This window comes from Lagopus leucura, unplaced genomic scaffold, assembly GCF_019238085.1.
Source record: "Lagopus leucura isolate 7727_CA_CO unplaced genomic scaffold, USGS_WTPT01 Super-Scaffold_100002, whole genome shotgun sequence".
Taxonomy (NCBI): Eukaryota; Metazoa; Chordata; class Aves; order Galliformes; family Phasianidae; genus Lagopus; species Lagopus leucura.
The window spans coordinates 53,322,418-53,341,662 of NW_024962263.1; the positions used below are offsets into that span (position 1 = coordinate 53,322,418).

At 34.6% G+C, this 19,245-nt stretch overlaps 1 protein-coding gene across 1 annotated transcript in view; it reads left to right on the forward strand.

The window, feature by feature from the left end:
* Positions 1-19,245, forward strand: part of RP1 (RP1 axonemal microtubule associated) — a 218,102-nt gene that overhangs the window by 169,061 nt on the left and 29,796 nt on the right. The window contains exons 42-50 of the mRNA XM_042869486.1: positions 1,078-1,156; positions 2,278-2,409; positions 2,965-3,146; positions 3,687-3,773; positions 7,194-7,326; positions 8,298-8,437; positions 11,233-11,485; positions 15,608-15,846; positions 18,288-18,414. Of these exons, the coding sequence (XP_042725420.1) occupies positions 1,078-1,156; positions 2,278-2,409; positions 2,965-3,146; positions 3,687-3,773; positions 7,194-7,326; positions 8,298-8,437; positions 11,233-11,485; positions 15,608-15,846; positions 18,288-18,414 (1,372 nt within the window). The remainder of the gene's footprint in view (positions 1-1,077; positions 1,157-2,277; positions 2,410-2,964; positions 3,147-3,686; positions 3,774-7,193; positions 7,327-8,297; positions 8,438-11,232; positions 11,486-15,607; positions 15,847-18,287; positions 18,415-19,245) is intronic.

Here is a 19,245-nt window from a genome sequence, read left to right on the forward strand (position 1 = left end):
CTAACCATCTGCCAATCACCAATAGTTCTCACTAAACCGCCATGTTCTCACATGTCCCTCAACATGTCTAAACGTTCCTTGAACACCTCCATGGTCAGTGACTCCACCACCTCCTGGGGCAGTACATTCTAGTGCCTGACCACTCTTTCTGAGAAGTAGTATTTTCTAACATCCAACCTGAATCTCCCTTAGTGCAACTTGAGGCCATTCTCTCTAGTCCTACCACTAGTTACATGAGTGAAGAGGCCAACCCTGGTCATTCTGTGATTCTGTAATTACAGAGAGCAATAAGGTCTCCCCTGAGCCTTCTCTTGTCCAGACTGAATAATCCCAGCTCTCTCAGCTGCTCTCCGTAGTACTTGTGCTCCAGACCCCTCACAGCTTTGTTGCCCTTCTCTGGACATGCTCCAGGGCCTCAATGTCTTTCTTGCAATGTGGGGCCCAAAACTGAACACAGTACTCGAGGTGTGGCCTCATCAGTGCTGAGCACAGAAGGATGATCTCTTCCCTGCTTCTGCTAGCAACAGTATTTCTGATACAAGCCAGGATGCCATAGGCCTTCTTGGCCACCTGGGCACACTGCTGGCTCATGTTCAGCTGAGATATATAGCAGAGTGGTTGAAATCTTCCCAAATGCTATTCATTTGATTCTCATTTACCTGTCTAATTCCCACTCAATTAACTGTGATTTTTAGTGAAAATGAAATTGCTTCAGGTTTTGAGAATAATTAGATATTTGCAAGTTCCACTGAGAGTTTGGGTCTCATTCAAAATAACTTTCAACACAAGTAGACATTGTGATTTGGTTATTTTAGTCTATGAACATGCAAGACACGAGGACTTTATTGCTATCCATTACTTGTAAAATTACATCCTATTATGTACAGCAATTTTTTTATAGTCATAATATTCTCTGGAACAGAAAATATCAGTTATCACATTTACTGTTTAATTATGAACTCTAAGACAATGGAATGGTGTGAATGAGACAAATTTGCCTCTTTTAAGATATAGAGCAGTGTCCAGATGCACAAAGCTAGATTGTTAAATATAATTTAAATTATTTTCACATTACAGGTGGATGTTTTCAAAATCAAAGCAGTATACCTTGGCAAGTTGAAACAAGTTCTCATTGGATTTAAGAGTACAAAAAAAGGTCAGCATTTTTTTTTCTATACTTCAGTAATAAATTTGAGATTAAAATACTTTTTTTTTTTTTTATTTGAAATTACTCTCAACTTTCTGTTGTTATTTCTATTGAATTATACTTCTCAAGTATCTAGCTGTGCTAAAATTCACTGCAGGATATTATTTGTGTCCTCCCTCCAGCTCAGCAAAAGCTCTTGTTGTTAAAGAAAACTGTTCAGCTCTGAAACAGTAACAGCAGGGATCATCATAAACTGATATTCCGTTCAATAATTTGGCTAAAATTTTGGCCCAGCAATGTTCAGAGGCAAGAGATTAAAGCTTTTACAAGTTTGCCACTTGTGCAGATAATGTTGATATTGGAGACAAGACCATTCCAGTGCATGATAAACTGAGTCTCTTGTTATTTTTATCAAAAAGCAAGACTATAAGATGACTCTGTATATTGAACTTAAAGATGCGCATATAAAAACTGATTAGGGAACTACTTCTCATTTATTTCTTACTTGATTACACTAAACTGGATGATCAGACTTTCATTAACTTCACCAAAACTAGGAGTATAGCCAAGTTTATCAAAACTCAAGGGTCCGAGCGTTGTTTCCAGAGAATACGTTAACTAGCTTTCTTCAAGAGAAGAATTTCAGCTAAGTTTGTATCTTTTTAGATTGCATAGATACTTGCAGAAGTTGTGTTGAGAAGATGTTTTGGTGGCTGATCTGGCAGAAATCCTGATACGCTGTTTTCCATTGGGATATTTATAATACGATTTTGTATATGGGATCTCTTGTGTAGAGATCTCTTAGAAGCTTTTCCATCCTTTGGAGCTTTGGATCCTTTTGATCTATCCTTTGGATAGATCAAATCTATCGAAGCATTTATTTTTTCACTAGGTCTACATAAATTTTCTTTAAGAATTTTTCACTGTATGAAATGTACTAGAGAGCAGGGGAACGGACAGAAATGTACATGCACAGTCACAATATTTTCAGAAGTCTCATTTCCTTAAGAAGTCAGACAAAAGAAACCATTGCACTGATTTTGTAAAGATAGAAACTTATGACTGCATACCAAGAATATTTTGTAACTTAAAAAGTTTAAATTAATAATGTTCTATTTATTTTCATACAGATGAGTGGCTCTTGGAAAAAATTGTTATAAAAGAAGTCAGCTACCCTTTTTCTTCACATGTCTTTGTTCATAATGACTGGATCAATAAACATCCTAAGAAAGATTTTGTGGAAGTGGTAATTCCTCTCAAAGGTAATAAATACCAGCAGAAATGCTCCTTATTTGTGTGAATTACTATTGCATGGCAAAGCATAATGAAGTTAGCACATGGCTACTTCATGGCTGCTCACCTACAGTGTAGGCAAAACCAAACACTGGCTCCTGATCCAAGGTGAATTATGCCTTCTTTAAAACAAAGAAGCAGTCATGCTTGGGATGAAAATGATGGCAATGCCAATGCTTCTAGTTCTTGCTGCTACTGGAGGAGTTGATAACGCATAGTTTAGTCTTACAAAAGTTGGCATATACTGTCAGAACTTTGGTGAGTAGTTGCAAGCGTTGGCAGCATGTACAAAGCAGAGAAGATGGGCATGTCACTTGTGTGAATGTCACAAATGAATTTGTGAAAAAGCTAGCCTGGTTTTACACACCTTCATAGGACTAGAATGAGCAATGGGGCTTTTGTGAGTGCTGCCTGACTTGTCTGTAGCAGATCCAGTCATACTAGGCAAAATAATTTTATGTCATGATTCATACTGTCTTATAATTTAGATATCTGCTCTGAATATATGCTTGTTTCCAATACAGAAATGTCTGTGACATCTCTTCTTACAAAACAAATTAATACTAAAAGCAGAGGACGATGGCAAATGTGGGTACACTGTGTGGAAGTTCCAGAAGATACACCTGATGTTCAAGTTGTGGTATTTGGAACAGAAGGGAAATCTTCTTCGCAGAAAGTTCAGAATCTGAATGATAATCCATTTCTGGTTGGTTTCTTCTTTCTTTCATGCAAGTTTTACCGGAGTGTTACAGTAAAAGTAAGATTTGCAGCTTCTGAATGTGAAGTTCCATGTACTGACTTTTTTTTTGTTTGCTGGAGTTGATGTTTACCCCTCCATATCTTAATTGAGCAGTTGAAGAAATTCTTACATGTAGGCTGATGCATATGACTTACAGAACTCTTTTACTGAGCAAATGACAACTTTGGCATGAAAAACCTCACTGACTCGCAGTAAGTCTAGTAGTCCTTAACAGTAAGGTTTTAACTAAAGAAGTTATTTCATAGTTCCTTTACTTTTTATTTCTCAAACCTCATCTAATCTGTTTTCACTGTTTAGAAGCTATATTCCTTTACCATGAACCCAGAAAAATACTTATTCTGAAATGTGCACGTGAAAATAATGGCAGTTTCTGGGCAGGTATTTGAATCTGAGCAATACTTTCTCTATGTTTTTTATTCTTAAACGTGAAAAAAACAATAATTACTCATTGTTTGCAATTTTTTTTTTCATTTATTTTTCTAACAGTTGACTGTTGGAGATGTTGGAGATATAACAAAACTTTCATTTTTGTTATCCAGTCCATGTTTGGAAAGAGGAATTAAGCTTCACAAGGTATTCCAGTATATTCTACATAGAAACAAAGTATTCTGCTTAGTACTTGTATAAGTAGCTTCTGTTGAAAAACATATTGTCATCTTTGGTTTTCTACCACATCAACCGGACCAGACATCTTGTGGCTCAGTTACCTTTTGTCTATAGATAATTTCCTACAATTTCTAGATCTCTTTGAGAGTAGAGCCACCTGTTTCAGCCCAGTGAAGCACATACATTCATACCCACTCATTTCTGTATGGATCCATGCTGCACCACGGTATGGAGGGCAGCATTTTTTTCCTGGTGTTAGGAGATGATAATATTGATAATATTGAAATATTGATAGCCCCCAGATACAATGTGACCTAGTTGTGGAAAGCCATTAAGCTGACATTTTTTATTTATTCAATACAAAGTATTCATTAATGGACCTCAAACATCTGGTTGATGTTTAGTATGTACTTAAAGTCTCTCATGAAAAATGGTGGTGAAATTATTTAATTCTGTCCGTGTTACGATGCAAACATATTTTAAAGGTATGCTTTTCTGCAAAGGGTTGTAAGATTGAGTAGAAGGGTGTTGTAAACTCATGTAAACTCTTAGGCTTTGTTGAAAAACCTCAAGCTTGGAGATTAAAGCTAAGCAAAGTTGTGTTAATAAACTCGACTTGGAGGCAACTGTCCATACGACTTATAGACGTAGCACTGAATTATTCTCAGGACAGTAAAAGAATAATATTCTGAACTGGGTCACACAGTTCCTTCTCACTACAGCAAATTTAAATGAGTGTAAGGTGAATCTTTAAATGAATAAACAGTCCAGAAACCATCCTGATGGAAAAAACTGGAGATAGCAGTGTTCTAGGGTGAAATCTGAATGGGCTTACGATACTCAAAGGAAGATATCCTCAACTGAGGATAGAGAAGAAGTTTATCTTCTGAAATGTGTTAATCAGTTCACTTTGTGGTCTCAATTCAGGCTATAATAATGGAAAAAAGTAGGTTAAAAACACAGATTTCTCATTTTAAATACACTTCTCCAGGCCATTTGATAAAAATTCTTAAGACTGACTCTAACCCTTATGATACCTGCTACACCTGAATAGGTGGCTTCAAACATGGCAGAAAATTCATAAAAATCTGATTGCTTTTTGCTGCACATTTATGTTTTTTCTTCAAACACAGCCCTCTGCAAATTGGTGAGTGATATTTTGTGATGCTTTTAAATTCTTCAATAGTTTTATTGTTGTTGTTGTCATTTTAAATAAATAACTTATTAGTAGCTATAAATTTTTGCAGTCTACAAGAAGTCAATGGATTGCTATAGATCTGTGTAGTCTCTTCTGCTGGTGCACTTACAACCCACAATATAAGCAACAGTAACATATACTGTGCCAGTAATATGTTTATAACATCTATTACTCATTTATCAGTTTGTTTATAAATTATTTATATGGAATCTTAATCTAAAATGTAGCAATGTGTTTTGATTTTAATAGAATTCTTGCAGTGCAGCAAAAACCAGAAATGCTGTACAGAAATAGAAAACTATAGGAGTCAGTCAATATGTGCAAATTTGCTATGAATCAGTGGTCAAACCAAGTCCTAGTTGAAAGGAAAAAGAATCATTTTCATTATTTTCTCATTAAATGAAAGGAATAATAATGAACATTTCAGAAATTTCACACACGCGCAAAAACAAAAACAGATACAAATGCATTTGTGAAGTATAAAACAGAGATAAAATCCCTGTGTTCCTTTTGCTACTCTATCTTTTGTCTGTTCTGATTTTTACAACAGTTTTAGTGTATAAGAGGTTTTCCTTCTGATTTCCTATGGTACTCTGTAAACTTCTTTAGAAAATTATCAAAGTTTAGCTAAAACATAACTTTCCTGTAACTTTTGAAGACTTATACACTATAGAAGAGCTGGTTTTTTTTCTTACTTCAAAGCAGTTTTTCTCCCTTTCCAAAATAAAACAAAATCATTTTTACTTTTCTAAAGAATATAGAAATACTATATGATTGGGAGATAAAACACATAGATGCAATATTATGACTAGAAAGAGCTTGTCAGGTACATTTTGCTGCAGAAATTTACTTCATAAAGTTACACATCTTCCCTTCCTTTCCCTTCTCTTTTTTTAATGGATCCAATTTCTGAAAGGTACTTGCTTAGATGTTCAGTTAACCCTTAGTATAATTTTATTACTGATAGGAGATAAAAGCATTAGCAGTGGAAGTAAATTTGGGAATCTCTGCCTAAGAGTTTCAATTGCCGGTGACATTAAATTTTCCCTCTTCCCTTTTCCTTTTCCATCTCTTCCTGATAATAATATTTCTGTACAAAGAGAAGTCTCACAGAGTCTCAATAAGCCATTTCCAAAGCCTTGCAGTTCTTAGATATTACTGAAGTTGAGTCCTGAATATTATAGTTACCTGAAATGTTCTTGCATATGCTTGTTACACTTTTATTCTGTACTTTATCACTTGACCTAGAATTAAGTTCACAGCCCGGATTTCCCTCTTGTGAACCAGATCTCTGCGATGACTTCAACAGGAGCTAAAAAACTAGGCTCCCAAAGCTATGCTTCCTTTGTTGCTTTGGAGGTTCTAAGCACACAGACTTGGAGCCTAATTTGCCAGTGTCCATGATGTATTTCCTCCTATTGGAATTCGTTCTTCAAATGCCATAATTACTACAGGGAACTCCAAAGGCTATTGCATACCTAATTCCTGCCTACTTTGAAGATCCTAGCTGTAATACTGCAAGTCACATCTAAACAAATAAAATTTGGCAAAACAAATGGGCATATAACATATAACAACATATTACAGTAGCATATAACAACATATAACATATATAATATAATGGTGCTCTAAGTGTAGTTATTCATTTGAAATTCTGAAATTGCAAGTATATACAAGACAATTTAATCTATATCTTTCACCTCTGTCCTAGCTTTGTCTAAGATAGAGTTAACAGTAGATGGTATGATGCCATGTTTTGGATTTAAGAGAGTACACTGATGCTTTAGTTGCTGCTGAGTAGTGCTTACATTAATCAAGAACTTTTCAGCTTCTTTTACTGTTGGGCCAAAGGGATATCCCATATCATATAGTGTCATGCTGAGCAATAAAGCTGGGACACTTGGATGTGAGGAGGCAGCTGCTGCTCATGAACTGGCTGGGAATAAGTCAGCAGGTTAAACTACAACTTGGTTTCCTACAAGTGTTCCCAGTATCTGTGCCATATATATGCAGATATAAGTAGGCTACAGAATCAGGGGCTGGCACTATTGTGGCTCTCCTTATGCAGAATGAGGTATCTTTACAAAGATTGTATGTGTTATAAATAGGAAGAAGATGGTTTCTTTGGAAGTGGAAATAAAAAGCACAGTATTTCAGAGAAGCAGATGTGTTTCTACTTTTTTCTGCAGCTTAGGCTGAAAGATCTGGACACTAAACAGGAACTGAGCTTTCCCACTGAAGCCCAGTATCTGTTTGGAGAAGATGGATCTGAGACTGTGACAGAGCTAGCAGCAGTCAGACCAGACAAAGCGCCACTCAGAGGTATGTTGCTGAACAAAGAATAAGTATGTAAAGAAATACATAAACACATTCATACAAAGTTGTGAACTATTTAATGGAATAAGCACAATGAGCAAGAATATAAAGCATTTTATTATAAAACAAATCACTCAAAATGATTTTTAAATATTCATTCAGAATGTCAGAGTCTTTAGTAACATGTATTGCTCATACGTTTTTAATCTGTTTTAAAGCAACTGACATTTTGTTTTCACTAGTCTAAGCACTAATCTGAAATTCTGAAACCTGTAAAACCCAATTAGAAAATGTTGGAAATTAGAAATGTTCAGAAAAAGACTGATTTACATAAGGTGAGGGACAATATCATGGATTTTAAAAAAGCACGTGTATAGACATAATGGCATGATTCACAGAAAGAAAAAAAAAGTTGTTGAAGTTTTCTCCAAACCTCTTTTCTGCTCCAGTAGCTCTGTTTCATTTAATCATTGCATCTGAAAATATGATAAAATTTTCCTTTGTTCTGACTACATTGCAAACAATATTTAGCAAAAAAACCTCATTCATAATAGTCCATCTTCTTAGTTAAAATACTTCAAACTTTTTTGCATTTGCCACCTAACTAACTTGATCATAATAGTCTATTACAACATTAAAATCTTCACAGTGTTCACAGAAACCATAAAGAAAAAAATCCTTTGTCCTACTGTCTCAAGCAATACATACTACATAACTCATCAGCAAGTCATGGCAAGCTGTCCTTTCTGTTGAATAATAACGATGCATATCCAAATAAATTGCTGAACCTTAACAAATTAATTGATGGTCACCATTTCTCCTAGATAGTAGCAAAGTTAGAAACAGACAAAACATTAATGTCAAGTACAAAAGCTTCAGTTCTTGGTCTTGAATATCCTGTTTTATAATGATTGGTAATTACATTGCTAAAAATGCTGATTTGGTAATGTTTTTGTGTCTCTGATTTTTCATTACAGAAGTTCTTTACTCAGTCAGAGTTCATACAGGAACGTTGCCTGCATCAGGAACTGACGCAGACGTATTTATAACTATATTTGGAGAGCAGGGAGATTCCTGCAAAAGGAGACTAAGACACTCATGTTTTGAAAAAGGACAGGTTAGTAGTTAGCTATGTTCCTTAACTGTTTTTTTAAAATGTTTCATTTTATTGCTTTTTTTCACAGACATTTTTGTTGTTGTTATTGTCAAGAACAGGTACTGATGTTATGCTATGGTATAACCTGAGGAAAATATATGTTACTTACTAAAGACCCTGTCCATGGCAGGGGGCTTGAAAATAGATGAGCTTAGAGGTCCTTTTCAACCTGGGCCATTCTATGATTCTATGAAAGCATCTTTCGTACGAGGAATGATTAAACAAGCAAGTACTGTTTAGCCTGGAAAAGGGATGTTGAGATGAAGGGACAGGAAGTAAAAAAAAATAAAATGAGAAAATCAGTAATCCTACTTCCTCATGAAATATGAGAGCTCAAGAACATTAAATGAAAACTGCAGGTGACAAGTTCAAAACAAAAAGAGGTGGATTTTTACACAGTATATCATTATTCTGTCTTAATTTCTGCTACAAGATGTTGCAGATGCATGTTGGTGCAAAAAGATATTGCACATATGAACAAAGGAAAAAGTTTACTATGAGAATGACAGAGCACTGAAACAGGCTGCCCAGAGAGGTTAAGGAATCTCTGGAAATATCCTAAACCTGTCTGGACGTTTTCCTGTGCAATATACTGTAGGCAACCTTTAACAAGAAGGTTGAATTAGATGATTTCCAGACGTCCCTTCCAACCCCTATGATTCTATGATTTTAGTGGAAAAAAATTGTTAAGTGCAAAGGCATAACCTCTGGCTCAGAAAATCTCTGAACCACAATGGTAAAGCCTGAGAGAGTTTATGTTTAAGAATTTTCTCCCTATATCTGCCCTCTTTCTCTACTCTTCCCTAGGAAAATATTATTGACAACTGTTAGTAACAGTACTAGATGCATCTGTTATCTGACATACTACTTGCAATATTATGGTTTTTTTAATTAAAAATACAGTAATAAAAAATGTTGGAATGAGGATATAGTGACAGTATCTAAAAGGTGGAAGGAAGAGATGTTAAGAGCAAATCGTACTTACAGACAGTATCCCTGGAAAATATTGAGTGGACAGGCAAAGAAGACAAAGTTAAGGAAAACTGAGATATAAGAGAAAGGGTTTCTCTTGACTGATAAAGACTGGAAAATAAAAAAAAAAAACTAGTAAGACAGAAAAATATCACAAAGTATAAGCAAATATGTGACTATGGAAAGGACAGCTAGTTTGTATTCATTCAAGTAATCATGTCTTCACTTTTTCACCAGTTTAATGGGTTAAATAAGTGGGCATTGTAATTTTGCCTAGCTTACTCTCTGTCTAAAGTAAGTCAATTTAAATAAAATCCTGTTGTCATTCATTAATTACATTCTCGGTAGTGTGTTTAATGCAGTTCCAAATGCCTTTATACTGAGTAGAAAAAAAAAAAAATGGCATCAACCAAAAGTACATTCTTGCTAATACTGAAGGAGTAGGCAATTTAATGTATTATTACAAGAATTCACTGATAACAATGAGTGATTATGACCACAATTAGACACTGACTGTTAATTATTATCACAAAGAATGAGACTAATGATAGGTTCCTTTTTCAGACAGAGTTAGCTGTGAAAGAACATGAATATTATCAGTACAGGCTATTTCCTCTAAGTCAAGGGTCATGTAGATGACACGAAAATGATATTTGGCTTGGAATTATAAAGAATAAAATTAAAAGGCAATGAGTGTTACCAAAAAGTTATTTACAAGATATTTCTCCCAGCTGTATCTTATTTTGGGCTGTATATGCATTCAAGGATATAACGAGGTAATCATGGAAGCTCTAAGGCTGTGATATGAAGAATAACTCTGATGTTTTCTTTTTCTGAGCACACTGTGGAAAGTAGTTCAACACTGCCAAGGGAATGGACCAGATGACACAATAATTTTTAAAAATCATCTCTTTTTTGTTGCTTTCTGGTTGTCATGCTTTTTCCTGCCTGGTGGCAAATTGGTTGGCAACAAATAAAAATTACAGCATCTGTTTCTACTATCCATCTGCATTTTTTTTTAATGTCACCCACACTCATGCCCATGTATCTACCCACCCGCTTGTATTATTTCTTGCACAGAACACATTCATTCTCTCACTCATATAATTTATTCATCCCAACATGCACTAGTGCAGTTGCCATTTAGCTTTTGTTTGCTACTAGCTGTAGCAATATTTAAACAGATGTCTATTTACATCCAAAGAGCACATAAATTCTTGCTTGTATGCGTGCACAGCCTTGCTTATAGTTTCTAATGTCAGTATCATCCTTTTGTTTGCATAGTCATCTACGCTGTCAGTATTTCAGTTCAGACTTGAATAATACAGCATTTTTTCAAATGGGAAAACTTAGAATATAAAGTAATTTGACATTTTTTGTTTAATAAAATGCCTTATTTAAACCAAGTTCAATTTACAAGACCAGTCCTGAATTTTCGAGGACTCCCTTTGATTCAGTTACAAGGAACAGGTTAAGTTTTGAGAGATCTTACAGAAGATCTGAGATTTCTTTCCAGTGTGTACTAGTGGGATACTTTTCCTAATACAGCCTGGGATGCAGTAATCATGAAAAAGAAAATAATGCATACATTCAAGGATCCACATATTTTCTTTGTCTCCAAATGTAAATTTCAAAATATCAGAATATCTTTCTTTTCTGTCAGAAATCAAAAGATACTTCAGTATTGAAAAGAGTATGTCTTTCCAAACATGCTCCTATAGATAAAAGATGGAACATGTTGTTTAATCAATTTAATGCAGCTGATTTTATCTTTAACTTCTCAGGTCAGTATCTCCGAGGTGAGAGCAGTAGACCTTGGACAATTAAGCAAAGTGCTTGTTGAGCACAGTAATGTTGGTTATGGAGCTGGATGGTACTTGGACCAAATTGTCATCCATGAATCAGGCAAGACTGATAGCCAATATATATTTCTTTGCCGGCAATGGTTAGACAGTGGAGTTGGTGATGCACAGATGGAACGAATGTTGAGACTTCTCGGAAAAGTCAGGAATGAAATGCTGACAGAAAAGATTCACGGTAAGACTCAAAATCATCAAATTTACTTCTGGTTTTTGTTTTAATGATAATTTTTCAGGTTATTTTTAAGACTAAAACCAAAATAGAAAAATAATATACCTTAAATGTAAGTTGTATCTCTCAAACTATCTCTCCAAACACTTTCCAGACCTGGTAGGTAGAATTATAATTAGCAGAACGGAGAGATGAAATGAATGGGAGCAACAAAGTGTGTGTTTAGTTGAGGCTTGAAAAAAGCTGAAGCAGAAAGAGGTAGGTTGTTCCATATGGCAATCAGTGCAGAGCAGAAGGCTCCTACAACAGTGGTGAAATCTCAGGAAGAAATACAGAAACTCATATAGCAGAATGAGATTTTCCTGTGTGTTCATATGTTTGCAAAAAGCATTTGCTTTTTTTTTTTTTTTTTGCAGTTTTCGTTTTTACTTAAATGGCATGAGTTTTACTTAAATGGCAAAGTTAGTTGACCTGGACCCAATATCCTTTTCAATTTAATGAAAAAAGGATTGAAATTCAGAAATAATGTAAACACCAAACCTGATAAGTGTTTTACATTTTGCTGTTGGACTGGATTTCTTAGCTCTCTGACACATCTTGTCATTTTTTTAAGAAGTGTTAAATGTTTTGGGTCCATTTATGCAGTTTGACTCAGAAGTGCTAGACCAAATTATGTGAAGTTTAACTAATCTGAAAATGTGAATTTGTATTCTAAATCAATAATTTTGTACATTGACCATTATTGATTTCTATATTCATGGTTATTCCATTTTATGTTTAGAGTTCTATATTGTTGCAGACATGGCTGTAGTACATATTTTTATGTTTAGCTGCCTGTACCTTGTCCAGTAACAGATATTTTATATCATTTTAGGAAATACAAAAATGCTATTACTGAGACAACAGGACAGAATAATGTGGAAAGTTAAGCTACATAGCAGCTAGAGTAATGTCTATTTCAAAATAAGAAATTACTGTACTACAATACTTCAAGAATTCCATAGGTGCCCTACATAATCCACAGAGTGAGGCAGGCTTCTCCTAACAGGTATTTAGAGCAAAAGCCCAGGACTGATCAGGGTCTGTCAACTCTCTTTTCACTGACAATTTAAAAGGTGTGAGAAATCTTGCACCCTTTTCTAGTGTCTGAGTGTAGGTATGTAAAAAGATTCCACAATCATATTTATATTCAATTGTGAATCTATTCAACATCAGTTCTGGTCAGTGTGTATAATACTTCTGTGAAGAATTATGAAGAATATTACAGACAAGCAGAGAGACTAAAAGGAATTTAGAAATAAGGCTGATCAGCAAAGAGCACTATACCTTAGAGGTAAGAAAGTATACGGATACAACAGAACTTAACTAAATGTCAAACTGAGACACATTTTATAAAGGAATTAAAACAAATAGTAAAGGTTCTTCAACCATTTACTTTAAAAAAAAATATGGAAAGATAGATGACTATGCAGGAGCAATAAAGTGGAACTAAAGATGATGTAGGTAGAATCCCTAAACAAACTGAATATCTTATGTCTGTTTTCATTAATGCCCCAAAGTATGTGGAAGGGAAGCAAAATCAAAAATTACTAGTGGGAATGAAGTTATTGCAAATCACTAAATGTGAAATGCAAATATAGTTTGAGTTTCATGCAGTCAGTGACAACATAAGCAGTTCTTAGTCTGAAATACTGAAAGAACAGGGAAAATAAGAGGAAGAAGTAGGAGGTTATAAAATAATTATATGGCAAGGAGAAGTACAACTTGTAAATAACAAAGGTAATATCTCCATCTGAAAAACTTTAAGTAGTTAGAGTAGCAGAAGCAAATAGGAAATAAAAGAAATGAGTTAACAAATAATAAATTGTAAGACAAAAATGATACTTTTAAGAAATCTTCTCCCATAAGAGAAATATAATGACATTTAATCTGTGTAAATGTCAGTATTGAATTGTATTTGCTCTATGAGAAATTATTAGGTAATTAGAAAGTGGAAAGTGGAAAGACTCCACAGCTGTGAGTTATGTCACAGGTGATACTGTAAATTTTCATTTCACTTTCATTTTTTTTTTGTAGATGTTACTGTTTCCATTTGTATTTAATGTTCACAAACCTGAAGCTCGTAGCTTTTTATGGTTAACATTAAAATCATAATTTCTGAAGTTATTTTAGATGAGTGCTGTTTTTCTAGCTTCACAGAGTCTTGAATTCATGGCATGGATTCTCATCTGCTGCAAATTAACAGTTTTATTTAAATTGATTTGTACAAGGAGAGAGAATGTTTTGCTGGCTGTGGTTAGAAAGCAAGACTTTATAGGACAGTGAAAATCACTGTTTCCATTGCTCAAAATAAAATATCCCCAGTTTACAAAATATTTACAAACATTTATAAATATTAAAATCCATACTTTGGCTTACTTTGCAAAAACAGAGCTCAGTGGATCACGGTGAATTCTACACCAGCCCAGGTGACCAAAGCCCTTCTGTAGAAGTCGGGATTTCTTTGGAAATGTAAAGCATGTTGTTGATAACACTGATTTTTCCATATAGGCTATTAACATTAAGAGCATTTTAAAGCTAGGGAGACTTTTTTAAAGTGAAAGTATCTGATCCTGAAGTTCGTGAGTCTACCTGCTATCAGCCTGCAGTATTTATGCACCACCACGTGACAGTTAATTCATATGGAATATTTAAAATACTAAATGCTTCAAACCTGACTTTTAGTTTGAACACAAGTTATTATTTTCTTTTCAATATCATCCACTGACAAGACAAGAGGCAATGAACACAAAGCGTTGAATATGAGTTAGTGATGTGCCCTTGCTGCTTAGAAGGCTAACAGGATTCTTGGCTACATTAGACAAAGAATAGCAGGTAGGTCAAGAGAGGTGATTCTTCCTGTCTACTTAGTGTTGGTGAGGCTGCACCTGCAATACTGGGTGCAGTCCTGCTCTACCCCCACTACAAGAGAGATTCTGACATACTGGAAAGAGTCCAACACAGGGCCATCAAGATGACAAAGGGAATGGAGATCTCCTTCTATGAGGATGAACTGGGAGAGTTGGAGTTGTTTAACCTGGAGAAGAGGATGCTCGGGGGAATCTTATCAAGGTATATAAATACCTCAAAGAGAGTACAAAGATGATGGAACCATTCTGTTCTCAGTGATGCCCTGTGTCAGTGGAAGAAGAAACGAGCACAAACTGAAACACAAGGGTTTCCCCCTGAGCATCAGGAAGCACTTCTTTCCTGTATGGGCACAGGTTGCCCAGAGAGGCTGTGGAATCACCTTGTTGGCGATCTTCAGAAGATGCCTAGACATGGGCCCAGGCACCCTGCTCTGAGTATCCCTGCTTGAGCAGAGGTTCTACCAGATGAACTTCAGAGATTCCTTCTAGTCTTAAAAATTTTTTGTTTCTGTTAAGATAATTTTTCAATATTTTTCCTAATGTAAAATTACTAAGTTTGAGTGTTTTCTGTGTACCTAAAGTTTCCGAAGCCCTATATTGTTACATGGGACTATTTTTAGTCTAAGCAAACATCACTTCTTTATAAAGGAAATCCATAAGGTTTTATGCTTTGCTGTTATGATAACTTTAGTATCAAATTTCAAGCACTGAACCATTTATCTTATCAGCATTTTGTTTATATGTAGCAAATTTTAATAATCTAGTTTAAGTAGCTCCTCAAAGTTTGAATGCAGTTATTACCCTGGATCAAAGGAAAACCTGATATCCAGTACTATGTTTTAGAAAATGTGCTGCTTTTGAGCGGCAGTTAGTGAGAAAAAGATTAAAATTATCAGAGGCAACAATTATAGGCTGAAAAATGTCAATGAACTGGCAAGGCTCTTCAGTCTCTAATAGGAAGCTGGCAGCCTCATTTGCCTAGTTCTGCTGGATTGTTCCACCTCTAAAGAATCAACTATCACTGTAGAAAGGCTGATTTGTTCCTCAGTATGTACAATATATCAATGATAATAACTGAATCTGTTATGTTTCACAACTAGCCCAGTGCAAAGATGAGAATGGTTTGCTAGTCATTCACTAGCAGCCTGTTACAAATTGATGTAATATTTTTGATATTCAGCAAACCCTTTAATTATTTTTTAATGTTTTTCTTCAACAGGGACTTGGGATGTCTTTGTCACAACTAGTGATATTTCTAGTTCCACAAATCCTAAAATGTCACTAACTGTTTGTGGCGGAAAAGGTGTCTGTACTTCAATCATACTCCCAAAAGGATCCCTTAAAAAAAAGCAAGTTTATGAGACTTCAATTGAATTAAACAAGAAATTCACTACTATATTTAAAGTTCGCCTAGAAATTGAAGAAGCTGGAGAAGGAGAGTCTTGGCATTGCCATCAGGTAAAAAATAAAAACTAAAGCAAAAATAAAGTTCCAAAACCCTGCCACAGGCAGGGCCAGTAGTAGGTCAGATATTTGTTGTAGGATTTTTTATTTTTTTTTAATTTTTTTGTTCTGTGGTTAGTACTGATTCCAGTTTCCAGTTCCTTTTGAACTTACTTTTTTTTTTTTTTTTTTTTTTTTTTTTTTTTTTAATCAAACAGATAAGCAGGTCTGCTAACACTTAATGCTTGTAGAGTGGTAAATTCACAGAATGTTCAAAATATTTATTAGAATAATTTTGGATAACAAAAAGCTTGTAAACTTAAGAGGATTTCTGGATGATACATATAAAGGTTTACCTTTACCACATCTTGCAGTCTCACTTTTGAACTGGAGCCACTGGCATGCATTGCAGTATTTATGTAATTCCAAACTGAGTGTTACATGTTGTGAACCCAGTGATCCAAAGCAAACAATTAAGCGAGACACCAGAAATGCCTTTTGATGAAAACATCTGCCATTTATGTTGACACGTAGAAAAAGAAAAGTGAATAGCAAAGAGTTACAATCTTTCTTCTGATGTTTAAGATACTGAAGCTAAAATCTGACATTATACTAAAATTACAGTGGCATTTTCCTATGCAGGAAGTATCTTTATCCTCTTAAACTGGGAAAATAGATACAAATTTAAGGGAAGGAGTCATCTTTCAAACTGCAGTCACACTTTATCCCATTAATACTTGCATTTTGTTCTCATTAGAAAATGGAGAAAAAAAAGATTTTAATCTTAATTACATGCTATTAAATAGAGAATTTATTCCCCTGACATTTAACCAGTAGTCAGGTAGTTAATTTCATCTTCATAAGCTAGATGAAATAATTATCTAAGAAATACATCAATAAAATTAAAACTACTTCTTGGAGACGGTGGATCACGGAAAAAAAATCAGAGCAGAAATTTTGCAGTTGCAATGATATCTATTAATTTCCTTTACTTCATTAGCTCATAACAAGGGCTTGAAGAAGAGTTAGAAAAAAATATCAACATAATTTATGTAGAAAAAGAAAATAGGTAAATTTTTATCAGATAAGACAAGAGAAGGAAAATATAATCTTGCAGGAGTTTTAGAAAGGCATTTCCTGTTACTCCATGGATTCCTTTGCAGAACAAGTTCAATCCTTGTATGAAATTACTAGGTACTACCTATAAGAGATTGCAAATAATGATTAGTATTAAAGACGCGTTATCAATATTTGCACTGCCAGTTAGATTTACTCTGCAGGAAGGTCATTTCTATGCCATTTTATTTTGATTATACAAGTCTTTTCTCATAGAGAGGCTGAGATTTCCACCTTCTATTACAAGCAGGTGCTTCAGAATTCCACATTTGGAATCAACATTCAAATTAGAACCATATCTGCAAAGTAATTCCCTTGAATTTTTGGAGGAAGATAAAGTCGTTATAAAATAATGTCTGGGAAATAAATAAATAAATAATAATAAACAAAATTGTTTCTGAAGAAATGCATCTTTATTCTTGCCTTTCAACTCTTGAAGAAATAAAGCACAGTAAACGAAACTTGATTTTTGAGAAACTGCTCAGGAATATAGATGTTAATATAAAAGCAATATAGTTATATTTTACATTCCATTCAAAAAAACCCCATCTCTTCAATAAGTGAATTTTCTGTGTTCTGTTCAAAGTCAGGTTACAATCTGAGACATATTTACATATATTTTCTTGGTTGTATCTTTAAATAGTTTAGAATAATGAACTTTTATCTCTTTATGTCACTGATAGTGTAATAGCACAAGAAGCCTCATTATTAAAATCTCTTTGCTTGCAACAGGACTAGTCTGCTTAGCTCAGTATCACCCTTTGATTTCTTTATATACACTTACACACGTATTTCACAGACATTAAAAATATTCAGTAATATATATTTCCTATGATGCATACATGCAGACATATGCAGGCCATAAAAGTGCTTGATTTCGTTTTTTTCAGCTTTTCCCAGAAACACATTTTCTTCCTCCAATTGCTCAGAGTGAGAAAACATTCTGCCATAAAAACATGTTAGAACTTATCAACATTTATCACAAGCTGAAATGGGCATAACAACACTTATTTTCTTCCATGTGCTGTGCGAATAGATAACTAAAGGAAGCTTTTTGAACTATTCCAAATCATTTTGTTCTTCCTGTAGTAGCACAAACTCTACAGCAAGAACGCTGACAACGCCCTAATTATTTTTAATTGGGAAAAATCTTTTTCTTCTCTTTTGAAAAGTTGCTTTGGGAAAAAAACAAAAAAACATTTCAGACAAATTTATTTCCTCTTCTTCTTTAGAATTGAGACTGCATGTTTGTTCTCCATACTTTACAGTAGTATGCCTTGCTACAGTTTGCTCTAGAGCAAAAGAAGTGTGTAATTTATTTCTTCTTCTTTTTTGTGAAGGTGAAACTTCAACACAGAGTAAGTAAAAATCTTCTGGAATTTCCATTTTGCCGCAACTTCGCAGATGACGAAGGGGAAAGAGTGGCTGAGCTTCCAGTTCTCATAGTCAATTCTCCTTTTCCACCAGGTTTGTTACAAATCAGAAACACTGGAAAAGATATTGCTAGTTGTGGTGGCTAAGATTTTCAATGCAGGCCAAAGGATTTAGCAGAAAATTTGTATTTACTTTTTAATAAGAATCTGAGTTCCCATAGTTAGATGTGCTTCTTGCATTCCAAGTCTGAGATCACTTTGGACATGTAAAAGAGAAAGTATGCTTTAAATGTTTTGAACAGTGTGCAGGGTTCTGCTTTTTCTCAGTAATGTTAATCTGGTGCTCTCTCGAAGGAAGTATAGGAAATCCAGAGAAAATAACTCTTGTACTATAATGTCAGATAAGGAAGTCATTGCCCCTTACAGCAGAAAATGATCACGCGTTCTTCTGTGACCTTCTATTCATACATCATGAAATTCCTTTATTTGAGTTATGCCTTGATCACCTCAAGACCAAATTGCTTTCATTAGTTTTGTGTTTCTTTGGGGATTTGATGCCAAAGTTAGTGAAGGATGCAAAAGCTCTTGTTCTGAATGGATATTCTGCCATGAGAATATCGCAATCACCTCTGTGCATTTCCCATGAGGTAAAGGGATTAGATCAGTATCCCAACCAATGTATTCCTTGCCTTTTTTTTTTCTTCCCTTCCCCCCCGTGCTTTTAAAGCTACTCTGAACAGAAGCTCCTTGAATTTGAATTTCAGAAGAGTCCTGCTGGAGTATTCCCTGGAAAGGCACTTTGCCTTTTAAATGCTTCCACTTTTTTTTCTTTTTTCCTGAAAATGTACGAATATGTAAGCCTTCACAAATATTGCTTTTCTTTCTAATAAGTATTAAAAATTAGTAAAGTTGCTGTTTTCTTACT